Source organism: Typopeltis vanoorti, chromosome 18, assembly GCF_054136105.1.
Source record: "Typopeltis vanoorti isolate ZY-2024b chromosome 18, IOZ_Tvanoo_1.0, whole genome shotgun sequence".
Classification (NCBI taxonomy): domain Eukaryota; kingdom Metazoa; phylum Arthropoda; class Arachnida; order Uropygi; family Thelyphonidae; genus Typopeltis; species Typopeltis vanoorti.
This window is the reverse complement of record NC_143566.1, coordinates 74,870,665-74,892,019: the sequence shown is the minus strand read 5'-3', so window position 1 is coordinate 74,892,019 and position 21,355 is coordinate 74,870,665. Positions and strand designations below refer to the sequence as shown.

At 36.8% G+C, this 21,355-nt stretch overlaps 1 protein-coding gene across 1 annotated transcript in view; it reads right to left on the bottom strand.

Annotated features, from left to right (window-relative positions):
* Window positions 1-21,355, bottom strand: part of LOC150096810 (CD109 antigen-like) — a 325,733-nt gene that overhangs the window by 16,471 nt on the left and 287,907 nt on the right. Inside the window, exons 30-32 of the mRNA XM_090408083.1 lie at window positions 11,511-11,672; window positions 4,878-5,071; window positions 4,602-4,776 (exon numbers count right to left, since the gene is read on the bottom strand). Coding sequence (XP_090264209.1) covers window positions 4,602-4,776; window positions 4,878-5,071; window positions 11,511-11,672 — 531 coding nt within the window. The remainder of the gene's footprint in view (window positions 1-4,601; window positions 4,777-4,877; window positions 5,072-11,510; window positions 11,673-21,355) is intronic.

Sequence of the window (21,355 nt, the reverse complement as noted above, 5' to 3'; positions counted from 1 at the left end):
CTTCTTCACATGCATGCTGTTCTTCTAGTTGAAGGAGATCATTCTCGCTTAACTGTTCTGAATGGGAATCGAGCAAGTTTCTCACTTCTTATCCAGTTAATCCAAGTTCTTTTCCAATTGTGCTGATTTCTTCAATAATGTTAGATCTTGGATTTTGCTCACGACAAACTAACATAGGCTTGATTTTAAAGTCGCCTTCTGTATTGCCTCCTAATAAAAGCGTAAGACAATCTTTAGATACTTTGTATCCTTGTTGAGATGCTTCAGTTTTAGCTAGGAAAGTTTTGTTGCATACGCTTTCAAAAGAGACCAATTTCTCGACGTTGAATAGTTGGCAATCGTCATAATCACCCTTCTGAATTATCCTTTGCAATTCTTCAGGAAACATGGCTGCAGAATCATTATCAGCACTAGCAGCCCAGTTATTCTTATATTATGCAATCCATTTTTAAAATGGTCAAACCATCCTAAACTCGAAGTAAAGCTTTCACATTCTTCTTGAAATTTGGTCTCTTTTAATAAGGTAAAAATATTAGAGCTTTTGCCCTGTACTAAGAAGTATTCTTTTTTTGGTCATAATTCTCAATCCAGAGTGACAGAAGATGCTCTCTCGATCATTAAATGGCTTCTATTTGGAGTGATCTGCATGCTGAAAGAAGCAGCAGCAACTTTTCCTTGTTCTTTGTATTCTTTGCTCTTATTTAATATAGTCCAAACTGTAGACTCGCTGTATTCCAGGTCTCACACAGTCATTGTATTACTAGCGCTACTAATTACTAGTGCCGCTGGAAGTCTTTAAGAGTTCATGTCTCTTAATGACTTCCAGCTTTTTCACTTACTGCAGATTGGTGACAAAAATTTTGCATAATGTAAAAATCTCATGTTAACAGATTAATCACTCGCTTAAAGTGGGAAATAGTATTATTTCACTCAATCGCGCTAACTGATTATTGTGCATATCAAATTCATGTTAAGTGAGGTTTTCCTGTATAGCCATTTCTTTTATCCAACTCAATTGTCACTTTATTATAAAAAGTGAGAAATCTGAATTCTGTCTTTAATAAACTTTTCCACTCCATAATGCTGATTAGTTTATAGCTTGCTCAGTCTTGGAGTAGCTTTATGCAATATTCTGTTCTCCTTCCAGTCTCTTCAGACTTTAAACTGAGACTTAAAGTCTGAAATTAAATAAAGTAATTTATTTAAGTAAACACAGCCTTTGCACATTTTAATATGCAATCTGATATTCCATTTAATCCTATGGCCATATTTGCATTAAGATTCTGCTATATCCTAAAGTTTTCAGTTCATCAATATCTACTCCGATGTCAATTCCTGCTACATCTGTCACAGAAATATCTTGCAAAATAACTGACCTATTTTGTCTGCTTCTGTTACTTTGCTTCATCAGTAATCATTAAAGTTATCCTTCTATAGTTCCTTCTTGTATATATCTTTCTTATATCCTATATAATATAATATTTTATAATATATAAATTAAGTGGATATTAAATCCAACATTATTTCAAAGCCGAATATAGAAACTATAAAAGTTTCGTGCAAAAATTGACCAGAGCTTGCGGGAATACACTTGCCGCCATACTATGAGTTCTTCTTCTTCTTCTCTCTTCCATCATCTATGTGGATGATGATGAGGCCAATGAACTCTTTCCACTTCTGTCTGTCCCGAGAGAGTTCGAACAATTCTGTCCAGTTTGGTGTCGCTTGTTGTGATTTGGTTTTCAGGTCCTCTTTTATTTTGTCTATCCATCTAATTCTGGGCCATCCTTTGGATTTTTTACCTTTCATCGTTGTATTTAGGGCTTTAGATGGTAGTCTTTCTGTTCCCATTCTGGTCACATGGCCAAACCATTGCAGTCGTCTTTCTTGGATTTTGTCTATTATTGTTATATGAAGTGAAGCCTTTTGGCTCTTTATTTTAGTTAAATAAATTATATTATATTATAAATTATAAAATATATTATAAAATAGTTAAATATATTATATTATAAAAATTTTTATAATATAATATAATATATAATACTATATATCATTCTTGCCACATAGGGAAACAATTCTTTGAGATTTTTTTTTTTTTTTTTTGATCTGCTCAGCTACATCTCATAATCTGTTTTTGCCTTTCTTACCATACTGGTCTGACTTTTTGCCAGTACCCTGTACTTGTACTGCCCATGTGTTTGCTGATTGCCTTTCTCTTTAGATACCCTTCACAACTTTTTCTTTTTCTGAAATCCCTGCTTAATAATGTTATTTATCCATGCTATGATTTATCCTCCCAACTATGGATATATATACAATATAATACTGCTTTCTTCAAATGCCCATTGACTATCTCCTATGCAATGTTAATATCTTCTCCCCCTCTGGATCTTATGCCACAGCAATGCTCCAAGTTGTCTCCTCACCATTTGTCATAATCACTTGCTTTGTAATTCCACATGTATCTTTTCTTTACTGAAATTTTCATGTCTAATACACTCCCCGGTCAAGACCATGAGATCACTCTTGCCAAATCAGAAACAATGTACTGATACTATCACCAGGTTAAGCATTTTCACACTCCAGCTCCCATCCATTATATGCTGTCTTGAGTATGTATATCTTAGCAGCTGTATAAATTCCATTTCTTTTCCTCCCTGTGATCATTCCTCCTTCCAATCTGCGTCCCCATAGTTGAAGTCCCCACTAATAGCTATTTGCCCTACACTTATTGTGGTATTTTGCTGATGAATGTCATCCACATTCTCCCTTGCATTCCCTGGCCTAGAGCAGCAACCAAATATATATTCAATTTTAAATTCTTCTACTATCATTAGCAAAATTCTTCTCCCATCCTGTTCCCTCTGTCCTCTGCAAAAAGACTATACCCATTACATTCTATGCCTATATCATCCTCCATCAACCAAGTTTCATTCATGCCTATAACCTTTGGTGAAGATGAAGTAGTAACTAATGCCAAAAACTGCAGCATATTCTTTACCTTGTAGACTCTTTAATCCTACACCTTGTGTTGTCTATCACACTCAATTTCAGAACCCAAAGAAAGAGATTCAGTATCACATGATCATTCTTTCACTCTCCTTTACTTCAAAAATGCACACACACACACGCATGCACGCACACACACACACACGCACACACACACACACATTGTCTGGGTCTCTGAAAAAACTCCAGTTTTCCTGACTCTGCATTTCTCCCTCACAACTGGAAGAATGTTGGAACACTGTTCATTTCGATTGGAATGGACCTGAGTTCCATTCACATGATGATTAGAGGAATCTTTATATGGGCTTTTTTTTTTTTTTTTTAATTAGAAGTAAGTTAGCCTATCTCATACAGAAGTAGTGACATTCTTTCTCCTGTAAACTAAGGTTTTTTTGTCCCACACATAAGCAAATTGGCCAGCAAACTCATGCAATCTACAGATAATATTGGTGGATGGTAGTGCTGTTGTATATAGATGGAGGATTAAGTAGTGGAGACAATGGATTGTATAGAGTGCCTTCCTGTAGTGAGCTCTTGGATGCCTTGGAGGTGTCATTATTATTATTATTATTATTACCCCAAGACCTCATGGAATCAAAGACTCATCTGGGAGGTACTTTTATCTCACACATAGCTCATCATACTGTGCCTTGAACACATTCAAACTCCTTGCAGGTCACGTTATCATAATAATAGCTACAACAATAAATTCAAATCAAATAAACAGATAAAAGTCTGCCATTAAACTACTGCTTGCTGCCCTTGCCTCAATGCTTTTGGAAATAACAGAAATGATCATTAATAGTAAACTTTTTCTTAATTAATAGTAAATAGCATATACCAGACCCACATATGAAAGGTGCAAAACCTATTGTAATGTCATGAAAGAGAGGATAAAAAGAAGAAAGTAGGACGTTATTAATGTGTTTCTTGAACAGATGAAGGGTGTATACTGAGTATGAGAAAGTGAGGGAATATGGTCTTCAGAGCTTGGCAGACAGGAGGAGGAGGGATGATGTGATTGAGATGAGTTTGGTAAGAGGTGCCTATCAGATAGATACAGAGGAATTATTACATAGGATAATGAGATGTCATTCCTGGAGATTGTACAAAGATCATGCATGTGAGTAAGGAAGTAAAAAAGTGATTTTTTTTTCCTTGGTTAGTGGTGAATGAATGAAATGCACTGAGAAGTGGATGGTGAGCACTCTAACACTGCATATATTCAAAGCAAAGTATGATAGCTATTGTGGTCTGTGAGTGTTCACCCTTCCGATGAGACTTTAGAATGTATGGAGGAGTGGAAGTATTAAATTGATAATGCCAATCTTGTATTCTGCTGATATTGATGGAGTTGAAGACCAAAATATAAGATTTCACAATATTGAAGTCCACAGATTAATTTGGAGGAAAACTGCATAGTTTGATGATGATAATGACAATTCTTGTAATAGTAGTCAGTGACTTACTATTGTAACTGGTTTGGAGTCACTGCTATGACTCTTGATAACATAATATTATTAATATGGGATGATTTACAGATAATACACATCTGTTTCTTTATAAAAATAGTTATATCACTTTATACTTACAAAATCAAAATAAAAGGTAACTTTTCTTTCTCTGAAACGAGCTTCTCGAAGGTTACGTACAGTATGGGAAAGAACGTATGACTGGAGTTCCTGCTGTTGAATAATATAACCAGTAGGAATATCTACTTCTAATACTGCCATTCCACTAGTTTCACTTTCAGAAATAAGTGTCCAGCTATAAAAATAAATATACACATAAAAAAGTGCAGATGCATATTTTATTTAACATACACTAGTACTAATTTTTAAGACAACTTACTGTGAATAAAACATTACCTTTGACAAGAACGAATAGTAATATGTGAACTATTTCTGCCATAAAAATGGCTTCGTACACGTAGATGAAATGCATTCAATGGAGGAGGAGTCATGTGTTGAATCCGGTCTACATTATGCTGAGTTGACAGCTGAACTAAAGCCAAACCAGAACCTTGTGCTTTCACTATAATAGCTCCCCAGGCATTCGGAATCTATAGAAAAATTATATAATTTATAATAAGATTTTCCTACATAATAAGTTTCATTCCCCCCCCCCCCCCACACACACACTGTTTTAAATTCATATTTAAAACAATGTAGAAGCAGCAGATCAGAAAACCAGTTATGAATCTTGGATTAACTCTCTTAGTGTTTAAATTACAAAGTAAAACTTTTTTTTTGTTAAGAATTGAAATTTACTTCAATTACTATGATGTTTTTTTTGTCAGTCTCCATGGTTGAGTGGATAACATTTCTTGTATCCAACTAACAAATATGGTATGAATCCTACTATGGCATGGATGTTTGTGAAAGTCATGGATATTTTGTGAAAGTTAGTGGAAGGTTGAAAGGAGTCGAAGAAATGTCATATTCTGTTGGCACTAATGTTGGCATTATTTGAGAAAGCAAATGTCAATAGTTCTCGGGTAAGTTGATAACAGCATATTGAATCCCATGTCATGACAAAATATATGAGCATGTTAAGATGGTTCCTTGTATTCTATCTTCACAGACCAACTCTTTTTGTGGCTCCATAAAAATAACATTGTCAATGATGGTAACGTGACTCCACTTTAGCATCATTTTAATTCTTCTGAACTCTGTATTGTCAACAGCCAACAGCGGAACATCCTATCGCACAATACGATGAACAGTAGGGTTCCAATCTTAGTCCACTCAAGGTACCATGAGTGGGCTAAGATTTTTTTCTAATTTTTATTAACTTTTATGTAATTTATTTTATATTTTTACTTATTTCTTACACAGTCTGGAAACCCTGCTCTAGAGATCAAACATGGACTTTTTCAAGCCACTTCAGACCTCCAATAAAGCAGGGTGGTGATGGTTTAGCACTGGATAATGAAATTCATCTCTTACCTGAAGAACAAACACAAACATTCATGCCCAGAGTGGGATTCAAATCTGTAGCTTGTTGATTGGAGGGGACATACACTAACCACTCAGCCAATGAAGCTGGTAATTGCATTCTTTACTTCTAGGCATTAAAGAACAAAGAACATTTTTTACTTTGTATGAAATACACTTTCATGAAATAATTTCACTACATCCTCTACAATGGTCACTTTGCCATCATAATCACCATCTACCAGTGTCATGCTTCTGCAATCTTTTCTTCTTTTGTTTGCCACACAGCAGAAAAACTCTTGTTCCTTTAGTATGAATGACCAATCTTTTCTCATATTGTGCTTTTGCTTTCCTTATCATGCTTATAACTTCTCTAGTTTGCATCTTATACTCCTCATGCATCTGGCCATTGCTTACTGTATTATACTTCCTTTATAACAACTAAATGAAAGTACAACATATAACTATATAACTGCTTACAAAATTTACAATGAACCCTCATGATGAGACTATCACCATTAATAAAAACAGAATAGATGCCATTTAAAAAAATAGAAAATAACCAGCAATGGATAACATAAATAACGAACTACTAAAATATAGAGAAATATACAGGGTGGTTCAAAATTCCACATACAAACTTTGAGGGGAGGTAGAGAACATCAAAATCAACCATATTGATTATAGTTGATTTTGACAGAAACTAACAGGGACACAATGATACAGAAATAACACAAGGCAGTAAGTAGTGTAAAAAACTTTATTAGTCATAACTGAACAGTTCAATAGTAGTTGGATACATAACATGGTTTCACATCAGGTGTGTGAAACAAAGCACATGTGTAAAATGACGCATGTTCTTCATACAACGTCAAAAGCTTGAATGAAGAAGCCCCAATTGCTCACCTGGAGCGCAGGCGAACAGCGCCACCTATCACTTTTGGGTGGCATTTAAGGTCATGCTTTCCTATGTGAATATGCTTGATTTTGATGTTCTCTACCTCCCCCTCAAAGTTTGCACATTGAATTTTGAACCACCCTATATAACTGCCACTGAATTAACAAATTTATTCAATAAAATCCTAATTAAATCAAAAATCTATAAGAATGGAAAAAGAGTATTACAATATACAAAAAAGATATATGAAAAACTTCCAAAAAATCAGATCAGAGAGGAACTAATGCATTAGACAGCATTAAATTATTGACAAACATATATGGAAAGAAACTAACAAGATAAGAGATCTAGTTGAAGAGCAAGGTTTTTGTAATAATAAGCAATCATCTAAAAAGCATCTCATATGCAAAAATATTAGCCAAAAACTAAGAAAATAGGAGGTTGCATGAAATTTTCTTGAAATTCTAGGCTACAATTACTGTGTAATTTTTCAAGTATCCACTAACCTTGCCTGTTTTACCTAGTCTAGCCATAAATACTGTTACAATTTGAATAACTTTTAATCTATCAGTAAATCATTTACTGATAGATTAAACAACATTATGCAGTACATACAAACACATGCATAATGTGCATATAATAGCACTCAATTTCCGAAATTCCTCCCTTTTGCCTTCATGCATGCCTGAAGTCTGTGAGGCCACATACTGATGGCAGCACACAACATCCAACAGAAATGCTGTTACTACTTTACTACTTGCTCCAAATACACCTTCAAGCTGGCAATGCTGGGGTGTTTCTTGCAGGCTCCAAGAAAGATGTTGGATGATGGCAATGTTGGAGCTTGTCCTCTCAAGCTCCAACCACAATTTGAAGTCCAACAGATTCAAATCAGGACTTCCAGAACAGCCAATCCGATGGTGATATGTTGTCAGCCACATTCACTTCCAACCAGTGTTGTGTGATCTTTTTACCTTGTGTGTGGGAGGTCCTGTTGGAAGGTCCACTGCCTACTGTAAACAAGGTGTTGTTCAGGGGCCGCACCACAGTTCCAACACAATTCTTGATACAATTTGGAAGTTTTGACCCCTTTCTCACATAAATGCAATGTGGATACTCCCTGATACCCCCCCCCCACCAAACCATTACATCATTTCCATGTCTAGAGACATGGAACTTTTACAAGCTGCTTTATGCCTAGTGATTTCACACCAAGGTAGGTGACAAAAAAAAAGATATTTACAAACATCCAGGCCTATGGTGAGATTTGGATTTAGAAGCAATATTCACTCAGCCAACGAATGTGACAAATTGGATTTCATGCTCCCAAAATTTTCAAGCTGTTCTCAGAAAACCTCTATCAAATACAAGTGACAGCATAATAATATATTAAAAGTATATCATTTGCAACCAGAATTACAGAAATTTGAATATCCTTAATGATTCTTGTAATAAACAGAAATCAATGATTACAGCTTGGCTCAGCATTGATGATCAGCCTGTATTTCCACTCTGTGGGAGAATTGGGTGACTTAGTTCATCTTGGGAGAGTGTACATATATACTTGTATGAATGAATGTATGTATGAACATGAAAGAAAATCATGCCCTAGGCAGGACTTGAACCCTCTTGGCTGGAGAGTGGATGCACTAACCTCTAGGCCAACCAGGCTGGCTCAGCATTCACTGCAATTAACACTTGATCATGTAATGATAATACAATTATCCTAAGAAAACTGGCAGAAAAATTCATACAATTTAAGAAAACATTGTATTGACACAGAAAGAGTTTTTGATAAAATTCAGAAATATGACCTTCAAAAAAGTATTGGAGAAGCAATGAAAAAAAAATCCACACAAACAGGTAATGAAATAAGATAGCTCTATATATCATTACCTAGTCCTCTACTACTGAATGTCATTATGGAGAGTATAATAAATATCTATGCTAATAATAATTAAGGGGATACAAATCCTTTGTTGTTCAACTGCCAGTAAGCAAAACTCTAAGATCGAGAACTACGAATCTATGAGTTTCATATATACCGAAAAACTATCGGCAAATCCAAGTGTAAATGACCACTTGGTAGTACAATACCAAGGCAACTCGAAGCAAAGGTGGAGCAAGATCCCTCACTATCCTTGATATTTTCTCATAATGTAAAAACACAGCCCCTAGGGGATGTAATACTGTAATTACATCCCCTAGCAATTACACTGCACTTACTGTAATTTAGCCGTTTGGCTTTCAATTTATGTTAAAATATCTATGCTGTTATCAAGCAGCTAGAATTAAACTAAATAGGAACAAAAGACATAAGAATAATCTGTTACAGATGATGTTGTGTTACTACTAACAGAACACAAAGATAACATATGTAAATTATAGTATAGATTTTAATTAGAAGCAGAAAGCATTTCTTAAGCACTTCAATATCAAAATCAATGCATGATCATCTCTCCAGAATTAGTACCATGCATATTAACATTATATGCATAATAAGTTCCAAGTACATGCACACTGCACTTACACAAAACTCTGAATGTAGAGAACAGGTATCAAAAGCAACAAAATATCAGGCTGTCTAAATGACATACTAAAGAAATTTAGCTGAATAGAGTGGAAAAGACTATAATGAATTTATCCTCTAAGACTATAATGAATTTACCCTATGAATTTAGAGTGGAAAATTAAGCTTGGAAAAAAATTTTTTTTTTTTTTTCCAAGCTTAATTTTTTGTGTAATCACCATTACAATGTTTATTTGTGAACGAAACATTAGAAAATGATTTATGTATGCATTGGAGCGTAAATTTATTGTTTGTAAGCATCTAGTGAATATGTAGAAATATTACTTAAATTACTTAAAAGTTCTGTAAAGAATCAATGGTGGGAGCCATAACAACATGGAGAGGCCACTGAAGAAATTCCGTTAAAGAACTGATGATAAAGAGAATGCTGGAACGGATGCTTCCAAGAGTAGAGAAAGACAGGAAAAATCTGTTGAGGAAAAAGTGAATGTAAGGAGTGGAATAAATAGCTTCCATAGAATAAATAGATGGAATAAATATAATAAATATTAAATATCTTTAATACAGAAGTTGTTGGCTAACTATGGCATTGTTAGAAGAAAAATTTAAAAAGATTCCCTTTCTGTTCAAATGCGTATCTTTGCATCTATCCTAGCACTACAAAGATGTGCTAGAGAAAATCAGCTAATTATAGACTAGTCAGTATCTAGCAATATCAGGGGACCCATTCAATACCAACAGAACATGCCTGACACCATGACACCACTTCTAAAATCTGGTGTTGTGTTTACAAGGCAAACTGGGTTCATTGCTTCATGGGGTTCCTGCCATGACTCATCAAATCACATGACTTTTTCCAGTCTTCCAGTGTCCGCTCATGGTGTTCCTGACACCACTGCAGATGAACTTTCTGGTTCTTCACAGAAATCAGTGGTTTCCATATAGGCATGCGACTGCCAACACTGATCCTTTTCAATTCCCTGCACATAGTTCGGTGAGATATGGGTCGGGAACAGCCATCATAAAATGCTTCGATCAATTGCTGAACACAGGAAGTTCTGTTTGTCCACATAAGTCTTCACAGCAATTTTGTTTCTGACAGGCTGTCTTAGGCCCACAATTACACCTCTTAGAAAAGTGTGGGTTATTTTTCCACAGATTAAACATCTGGAATATCTCACCCTTTGAGAAACCAATCAGTGCTGCTGTTTTCAAAGTCATGGCTCCAGTCAGATGGGTATCAACAGTAAGCCCTTTATTGAACTCTAAAAGATCATTTGTTTTTCCCATTGTAATCAACACTGTTGACGATTACTGATCAGCAGCATTCTTAAATAGTTGCCTAGAATAAGTGGTGACACATGACTAAGTATTTTGCATATATCTGTGTAAGGTGACATTTATGTACATCTGCATAAAGATTTCTAATCCAAAGGCCACTATGTGTAGCTCAGTATATTACATCTCTTTTAAGTTGTGCAGGTGCATTTTTAAGAAGTTTTAAATATATATGGAATGCTATTTTGAATGTTTTTGGCCAGGAGAACACACACAGTTTACAGAATAAAATAGTAGTGGTGGTGGTAATAGTAGGTAGTAGACAGAGTTGTGTGTAGATGATGGTGGTAGGTACATTCTGTGTATTTAATAGATTAAATGGTAGAGATGACAGTTGTAGAGTAGTGCCCTCCCTTGATGAGTCCTTGGACTCCTTGGAAGTGTCACATTATATAATAATAATAATAAATAATAATGAAGTATACGTTAAAATAAAAAAGTTCAATTAATAATTAATCAACTTTCATTATAGAGAATTTGAAGGGATTAAAGAAACAGGTTGCTAATAGAAAGTCGGCTATTGCAAAATTCCATTAGAATAGGACTGATGTGGAGATGTGGTAATCACTTTTTTTGGTAATTTATTATAGTGAGTGAGTTAACTATAACAGTGTTTGTTACACTGAGAGTTGACTGCATTAATCAAATAAATAAATTTATCATTTATCATCAGAATTTTGCTTTGCTTTGCTTTCCTTAAGAATAAGAAATTAAACTTGTGAGATTTTATACTTATTCACTTAATAAAACAATTTAAAAATTTAAGAAGTTTGATAAAATTGTTTAAGAATTATTATACCTCAATCGTCTGCTGCTCAGAAATATTATCTTCTCCAATATGCAACTGTTTTATAAAACCTGGTGTAGATGGAACCTCTACTGTGATTGTAACATCAGTTATATCTCGTAGTCGAGACTGCAGTGAATATTCAATCAGTGACTGCATTGCAAGTATGGTATCCTAAAGATTTAAATTAATTTTAGTAGAATTCATAATATTAGGAATGTTCTGAAAATAATGCCATTACTGTGACAGTGCCTCACCCAAAAGAGATATGCAGTTGTAAAATAAAAAATAAAAGATAGTTTAAGCCTCTAACTTATTTTCATACACTATTTCTCAATATAATCTCCTTCCCTTTCAATATTTTCTTCACTGCATTGACAGTTTTTTTTCCTTTGATCCGTTTACCCTTTTCCAAATGGCACATTTTCCCTACAGTCCAGGCCGTTTGGATAATAATGAACAGGTCAAAGCAAAAGTAAGAATGTGGTTCCAAAAGCATTAAAAGTTTTATGACAGTTTTGAAAAACTTTCATGCAGTGAAGAATATGTTTAGAAATCAAGGAAAATTATTGCATTTTTTTTTTTTTTTGACTGACACATGTCTTTTGGGTAGGAAGCAACCACAGTGGAGGCATTACACTTGGAACATCTCTTATAGTAGACATAATCAATTGATGTAATGTATGATTGTAACTTTTTACTTATCCCGTGATTTGATATCTTGAATGGAACTTTTTATTTATTCGTTTATTTTTATAAGAAAATTTCCATAGAATACAATTAGAGTGACTTCTAAATTATCTGACCTTCAAATAACAAAGTCTTCAGTTAACTAATCCTTGAGTGAATTAGCATGTGATCTCATTCCTGAAAGAGCACTACATAGCCATGCTTGGACAGTTAACTGAGGATACTGCTAACTGTCAGGACAATTAACAGTATCCTCAGTTAACTGTCCAAGCAAACTGATTTCCCAGTATCATCAAACAATTATTTAGATCACTGTACTTACACATTTTGCTACATGCTATATTCACAAATAATAATATTACCATACACTGGCTAACAGGTGATTTTATATCTATATCTAAGAATGAAGCAATTGATACATTTATATATGATACATGCTAATATTTTAAATTATACTAGGCAGGTTATTTACTATGGTGATGGTCAAGTGGAGAATGTAATTTCCCTACTTCAGCCCTATCAAGCTCTTATGTAAAGATCAATGTATTTGTGTATACCTGCTGTGTCCCCCCCCCCAAGTTTCTCTATTTCTTATTCTTGTCTGTTAGTAATTTTTTATCTGATTTCTACCTACTAAAAAGTTGTAAATTTATAGAAGATTAGCACCATAGTGGGTTAAGAATTTATCTCTTTAAGTTTTTAAATTTATTTTAGCAGGGATCCCAAATATCTAATTCCTAACTTATCTACTCTATTAAATATATGATAGGTTTACAACCTTTCATAGATGGAATAATTATAAAAAATTACTCTCTCGAGTGAGAGTGGTGGTCTCACAATAGGCAATGTAAATCAAGTTCCTGCAGGAGAATAAGATAGGAGAGATTGAAGAAGTGGAAATGAATGGGGAATTGAGTGGTATGAGTATAGAAAATGAGAGAATGGGTGTGCAAGAGGAGCAGGGAAACGGGGAGGCTCAGGGGTACACAGCGTGAGAAAGGTGGATGCTCCAAGAGGAGGTGAGAACATGTGTAGGCAGGAAAGAAATGGGATGACCACGGATCAAGAGGAAACAGATGGAATTGCAAAGGGTTCTGAAATGAAGAAGCAGAAAGGGAAATGGCCCCAGTCCAGCATGGAGAGATCACATCGAGTGGGTGGTATCAGTGGAACTAGCTGTAGATCCAGAAATGAGCTGTTGTGTTTGTATACCAATGCTAGAAGTATAAGAAACAAGGCAGATGAAATGGTTGTACTAATTGCGTCTGTGCACCCAAAGATTGTCGGAATAAGTGAGACATGGTTAGATGAGGACGACATCCTGACAGGAATAGAGATGGAAAGGTATGATGTGTTTCGTGAGGATAGAAGGGGTAAAAAGGGAGGGGGAGTGCTATTGATGATAGAGCAAGAGTTATGTCCATACAAGGTAGAGATGCAAGAGGGAAATAGGGCCAGTGCTTTTGAGGCAGTATAGTGTGAGATAGAGGTGAATAGAATCAAATACTTGGTGGGATGTTGTTATAGACCTGGTAATGTGGATGGTGGTGATAGTGAAATGTATAGTCAAATAAGCCAAGCAAATAAGAAAAGGGTGATCATTATGGGTGATTTTAATTATGGCAATATAGACTGGAATGCAACTGGAAGTAAAGAAAATGAGTTTCTTGAGTTTTTGAGGGATAACTACCTCAGACAGTATGTAACAGAGGGCACACGAGGATTAAGGGTCTTGGGTTTGGGCATCTCATCGCAGGATGTAATTATAAATGAGGTGTCAAATCATCCACCAATTGGTGAAAGTGACCATGAGGTGATTACCTGGGTGGTTGCCAGCAGTGCAAGGACCCCCTGTGAAAAAAGGGTATATGTGGAACTACAAGGGGGGTGATTATGAAGAGCTCAGGAGACAGCTTGCAGATGTAGCATGGAATGAGGAGTTAGCTGGAAAAAAGATCAATGCATCTTGGGGGATTTTCAAAAATTATTTAGTAGATGCAATGTCTAAATGTATACCACGGGTGAGAAGGTTAAATAAGGTAGGTGTGAGATGGATGAATAAAGAGATTAAGCATGCGATACAGAGAAAAAGGGCATTGTGGAGGCAGCATAAGAGAAGTGGAAGTAACCAATTTCATGAGGTCTACAAAGACCAGGCAAGGAGGGTGACTTGGTTGGTGAGAGTAGCTAAAGAGAGGTATGAACAGCAGTTAGCTAATGAAGCCAAAAAGAATCCTAGGGAGTTCTTTCGATATGTAGCCAGTAAAAGAAAGAATGATTATGGAAGGATGACATTGATTGGAGGAAATGGTATAAAGAAAGCTGATGCAGAATGTGTGGTGGAGATACTTAATGAGCAGTTCATAAAGATCTTTCAATCTTGTGAATGTGACTTCATGGAGAGATTGAGAGCAGTTGATGATGGGGAGGAGAGACTGACTGTAAGTGAGCAAGAGGTGTTTGGGGAGTTGAGTAAACTAGATATAAATAAGGCTGTGGGACTCGATAATATATCACCACGTATTCTGAATGAATGTGCCAGAGAGTTGACACCTGCCTTGACACATTTTTTTAATATGAGTCTTGCACTTGGTCAAGTTCCTAAAGAGTGGAAGGAGGGCAAGATTGTGCAACTTCATAAAGGAGGTGATCGAACTCAAGCATCAAACTATAGGCCTATCTCTGTGTCAAGTGTTGTGGTTAAGTTGTTGGAGAAGCTTGTGAGAACTAGGATCCAGAGTTGGGTTGACAACAATGGTATAATCTTTGATGGACAGCATGGATTTGCTAAAGGGAGGTCATGTTTTAGTAATCTACTTACTTATTACAATAAAGTGACTGCTTCCTTGGACAGAGGAGAAGGATACACAGTAATATACTTGGATTTCGCAAAAGCTTTTGATAGAGTACCTCATGATAAGTTGACAGTCAAACTAGAGCAGATGGGGTTGGATATTAGATTAGTGCATTGGATTGGAGAGTGGCTATCTGATAGGTATCAACAAGTTGTGTATGGAGGTGTGATATCCAGGAAAAGGAAAGTCACTAGTGGAGTGCCTCAGGGGTCTGTTTTAGGGTCATTACTATTTAACTTGTATATTAATGATATTGGCGAAGATTTGGATGGAGATATTCAGTTGTTTGCAGATGATGCAAAGTTGGGATGAACCATAAAGAGTAGTGAAGATGTTGTGGCCTTGCAAGAAGACTTGAATAAATTGAGTGATTGGGCAAGCAAATGGGGATGTGAGTTCAATGTTGCAAAATGTAAGGTTTTAAAATTTGGAAAACAAAGATGGGATGCAGAATTTATGCTTGGTGAGAATATACTGTTGGAAGTAGAGGAAATAAGAGATCTGGGGGTGATAGTGGATAAGGATCTAAAATTTAGGGGACACATCGCCAAAATTGTGAAGACAACACAAAGACTTCTGGGAATGATGCGGAGGACACTGACGTGTAGAAGTAGGGAGATTCTTGTTCCATTGTATAAGGCTCTGATTAGGCCACACATGGACTATTGTGCCCAAATTTGGTCACCAGGTTTTCAGAAGGATGAAGAGATGTTGGAAAGGGTCCAAAGGCGACTGACTAAGGTAGTTTCTGACCTCTGGAATGTTGAGTGTGAGGAAAGATTGAGAAGATGTAATTTGCAGAGTCTGGTGGAGAGAAGGAAGAGGGGAGATATGATAGAGACCTACAAGTTGGTAAGGGGTATGTTATAAGATCAATGGTGGAGAAGTTCTACAGAGAATAGTGGGAGATCAGGGGAGAACCAGAGGTCATCCCTGGAAACTGTATAAAGAGGATGTGAGTAGGGGAGTGAGAGGCAGGTTTTTTCGTGCAGAGTTGTGAATGATTGGAATGCCTTGCCTGAGAGTGTGGTGTCTGCAAGGAGTTTGAGTGTGTTTAAGACACGGTATGATGAGTTGTGTGTGTGATAAAAGGACCTCCCAGATGAGTCTTTGACTCCATGAGGTCTTGTTTAATAATAATAGCCTATAAAGACTTTCACAACCATCCATGTCACAGTTGAGCCTGCTGTGGCATGGAGAACTGAACTGTTGGTTGGAGAGTGAGTTCAGCTCAGTCAACTAAGCAAATAGTAAAAGTTCCATATGGAATTCAGTCAATATTTTATCACTGGTGGGATGTGCACCTTCCAAGCTTTAGCTATGACAAGAATATTCAATATACTCACTTTATTTCATGTATTATGCAAATGAGTAATAAAAATATTACTTTGATGGCAGTGATTCAGAAAAGGCACTTTCTTGAATCTGAAACACAGAGTCCTTGCTATGGGTACATTCCTGGATTTCATTTATCCTCATCCTTTATACTGCGAACTCATTCCTCAGAACAAAAAAAGAAAGAAGATTACTTACCTCTATAACACTTTAGCCACAACTCCAGTCACACTGATTTATCCATAATTGGATGCCTTAGTCTTATCACCTCCTTTATAAAGGAGAAAAATTTTGCCATCTTTCTATTTCTTTGGAACTTGACCTAATGTAAATTTCATATTAAATAAGTATGTCAGAGCAGTTGTTATCTGACTGGAACATTTCCTCAAAAAAAGCAGTGATATGTCATTAATCATAAGTCTATCTTCCTCCTTTCCCACTGCACTCAAGCTCTGCATGATGTGCTACTCACGAGGATGAAATACCTTTATAAATTGCTCATTTAATATCTTAACTACATATTCTCACAGTGGTTATCATTCTACATTTTAACAAACCAATATCAACCTTCCATAATCATTCTTTCTTCTAATGGCCACATATAGTAAGGATTCTCTGGGATTTTTTTGCCTCATTAGACCTGGGTTAAAATCCTGTCTGAAATGTGAAGAACATTTATATGTTTTTCACATCTTAGGCTTTGCAACTAAAAATGGTTTACTCAGTCTAACACAGCAGCATGTTTTTATCTCCCAGATTTTTCTCTTGCAAAACAGGCAAACCGATTAGAAAATATATGCAGTGACACACATAGAAGATTATAGAGAAAGGATTATAAACTCCTATTATAAACAGAATTATGTTTATATAAGCTAAGTATCCATAGCAAGTCAATGGACCTGATACATAAAGAAAGATGGGATGAAATACTGAAATATAAAATACACAGACAGTGAAAATATTTTAGAGTAGCAAGAAATAAGAAATTTACTCACCCTTTATGCATTAGTGAAGTGACACCTTGGCTATCTGGTCACATTGGGAAATCAATTAATTAGTGAGTAAACTGAATGTGATTGTAAAATGCTGATTCAGGTTAACAAGGTAGTTGACATACTAATATATTCAAGAACTAATAAAATGAAGTTATAATTATTTTTGGCAGCCTGGTTTGGCCAAGTTGTCAATGTATCTACTCTCCAGCCAAAGTGGGCATGGTTGTTGTGATTGTCTGTGAAAATACTAGTGGTGATGATGGGCAGTAGATGGCATTGGTGCAGAGACAGAGAGTTGTAGAGTAGGTGCCCTCCCTCGATGAGTCTTTGGACTCCTTGGAGGTGTTAAGCAATAATAACAATAATAATAATAATTAAGACTATTACACTTTTTTTTATATATAATCTTTGTCAAGTAGCTTTATTTTATCCTCCTACATGTTTAGCCAATTTTTTCTATTGGCATCCTCAGGGAATACAAACTAGTAAGCTAAAATGAAGGTTACAGACTGGGTTATAACTGATGGTTCTAATTCATACAAAAAATTGGTATTGTGCGTGACAATGTGCTTGTCTCGTTAACATGATTTATTCGTTATGGTTCATGACGTAATTGTTATGAAAGTTCATTTCTTTGATGTTTAATGATCTGATAAAAGTTTTCCAAATTTTTGGTAAAATTAGACCTTGATTCTTGTTTAGGTTTTCAGTTTTACGGGCGACTGTAGCTGCTTCTTTAAAGGTTCTTGAATGGTAGTTATCTTCTATTATTATTATTATTATTACGGGCAACTCCAGGGAGTCATTAGACTCATCGAGGAAGGCCCCAAATCATTTTCATCACAACTATTCGACATTCATACAGTATCTATCATACCTCGCCTTAAACTCATTCACTGTCACAGCATCCACCACAGACTCAGGGAGCGCATTCCACTCATTCACCACTCTAAAAGTAAAGAACCCAGCTCTAACACCTTTACTAACCACACTTTTGCCCAGTTTCCATGGATGTCCCCTAGTCCTCCCACAACCAGCCCTGTTCTCAAAAATATCTTCTGAATTAATTTTATAGAAACCCTTCAGTAATTTGAATGTCTCAATCATATCTCCCCTCCTCCGCCTATCAACCAATTTTTGCAACCCACAAATCCTCAACCTGTTCTCATACGGTTCATTCCACAGACCTGCCATCATCTTGGTCACTCGCCTCTGGATCCTCTCCACCTCCTCCCCATCAAGAAGAAACCTAGGTGACCAAATCTGAGCACAGTAGTCGAGATGAGGTCTTATCAAGGCTCGATACAGAGGAACAATAACCTGCTTGTCTCTGCTTGTCAACGTATTCTTCAGCAACCAAGTGATTTGATGAGCTGATTTGGCCACTTTTGCAATGTGTCCCCTAAATTTCAATTCCTTATCCACCAACACTCCTAAATCTCGTGCCTCATCAATTTCCTGGAGCACGGTTCCACCAATGCAGTAAACTGCCTCCCATCTTTTCACCCCAAAATGCATAACCTTACATTTTGCCACATTAAATTGACATCCATTCTCCCTAGCCCAGACCTCCAATCTATCCAAATCATCCTGCAAAATTTTGACGTCATCTGCATTCACTATTGCCCTACCCAACTTTGCATCATCCGCAAACAAATGAACTGTTCCTCTCAGATCCTTTCCTATATCATTTATGAACAAATTAAACAGCAGTGGTCCAAGAACAGATCCTTGTGGTACACCACTAGTCACAGGCCGTCTTGTGGACTCTACTCCTGAGTAAACCACTCTCTGATATCTCTCCGTCAACCACCCTCCTATCCATCTCACCAACCCTATGTTCATTCCCATATGCTGCAATTTACTGATTAGAATTCCATGTGGTATCCTGTCAAAGGCCTTAGCAAGGTCCAGCAGAATCACTGTAAACCCATTACCCTTATCCAGTTCAGCCGTCACTGTGTTATAATACGTGAGCAAGTTACTGAGGCATGACCTACCCTTCACAAAACCATGCTGTCCCCGATACAGTATCCCATTTTCTTCTATCCAATCTTCTATTTTCCTCTTGACTATTTTCTCTAAGACCTTGATAATGATTCCTGTTATGCTGATTGGCCGGTAATTTTCAACAGCAGCCTTGGAACCACCTTTGTGCAGTGGAACTATTTTCCCCTCTTTCCACCCCCTTGGGACTGACCCAGTCCTGAGGCTCAAATTAAACATAATGGTCAAGGGCACTGACAATTCTTTTGCCGCTTCACGTACGACACGAGCTGGTATACCATCCAATCCCACAGATGTATTGACATTGAGGTTCTGTAACAGACTAGTTACCTCTACCTCATTCATCACAATTCCAGTATAAGCTGTTGGTTCCTCCATTTCCGCAAGGCCACCACCTGGATGATATACTCTTGCAAAGTGCTCGCTCAGTAATTCCACAACATCGACTGATTCAGTTACCTCCCTACCCTCAGCATTTTTTAAGATCATTCTACCATGAGCATTTTTCCTTTTACTTGCAACATATTGAAAAAACTGTTTGGGATTCTCTTTAGCCTGCATGGCCAATTTCCTTTCGTAATCTGCTTTTGCTTTTCTTACCACCCTTGTTACCATCCTGGCCTGAGCTTTATACTGTTCATGCACCTGATGGTCACCCTTCTCCTTAAATTCCCTCCACAATTGTTTCTTTTTTTGCAGCTCAAGCTTAATAGTGTTATTTATCCATTTAACCCCTACCTGATTTATTATTCGGACTCTTGGTATACAGTCAACCATTGCCTCCTGCAAACAGTTCTTGACCACCTCCCATGCACCATCAACATCCAGCCCTTGCAGTTTTACATGCCATGGCATTGAGCCAAGCACACACCTAAGCTTGTCATACTTACCAGCCCGATAATTCCACATATACCCTGTCTTAATTGTAAATTCGACTCCTTTAGCCACCTCCCAAGTCATGACCTTATGGTCACTCTCACCAATTGGTGGCAACAAGGTCATGTTCGTTACAGCCACATTCTCAGTTGCAATTAATAGGTCCAGCACTCTCTGCCCCCTGGTATTTTCCAATACATGTTGCCGTAGATAGTTGTCCCTTAATAACTGCATAAAATCCAATTCCTTCCTCCCATGTGCCCTCTCCTCTTTCCAGTCAATATTACCATAATTGAAATCACCCATAATAATTACCCTCTTTCCATTCATTTCTTCTATTTGCTTATGCATACTATTCCCACCATCCACTCCATCACCCGGTCTATAGCAGCACCCAATTGTATATTTTGTTCTGCTAGATTGTATCTCACACCAAACAGCCTCAAATGTGCTCTTTTCTCTATCCTGCAGTTCAACTTCTATACTCCTTGGCTGAAGCTCATCAGCTATCATCAATAACACTCCTCCCCCCTTTTTATTCACCCTGTCACTCCTGAACACGCTATACCCATCGCATTCAATCCCACTAGCTTTATCATCTTCTGTCAGCCATGTTTCACTAATACCGACAACCTGTGGCCTGGAAGTGCCAACCATGGCCAAAAACTCTTCCTTCTTGTTCCTAATACTCCTGGCATTAGTGTACATGAATCGCAGAAGCCCATTTGTCCCATCCCTACTTTGATTCCTTATACTAATTATCCCATTCTGATTTGTTGTCCGTCGTACTTGCCCGGGCATAATATACTCATTCATACACTTAACTGCCCCCCCTAAAGTCTGCATATCTACTCCCCCCCCCTCTTAATAAATCTAGTTTCCCTGAGTCTGTACATCCACTTCCACATCATTCATCAACACTCTTTCAAGTCTCCGTACACCAACTCCATTCAAATGTAACCCATCCATCTTATATAAGTCCTTTCGCCCATCGAACTCATTCCACACATCCACAAATTCCACACCACTCTCCATGCATAACCCACGCATAAAGTCATTGGCAATTATGGCCCTCCTTCTAAACACTTCGCTGTCATAC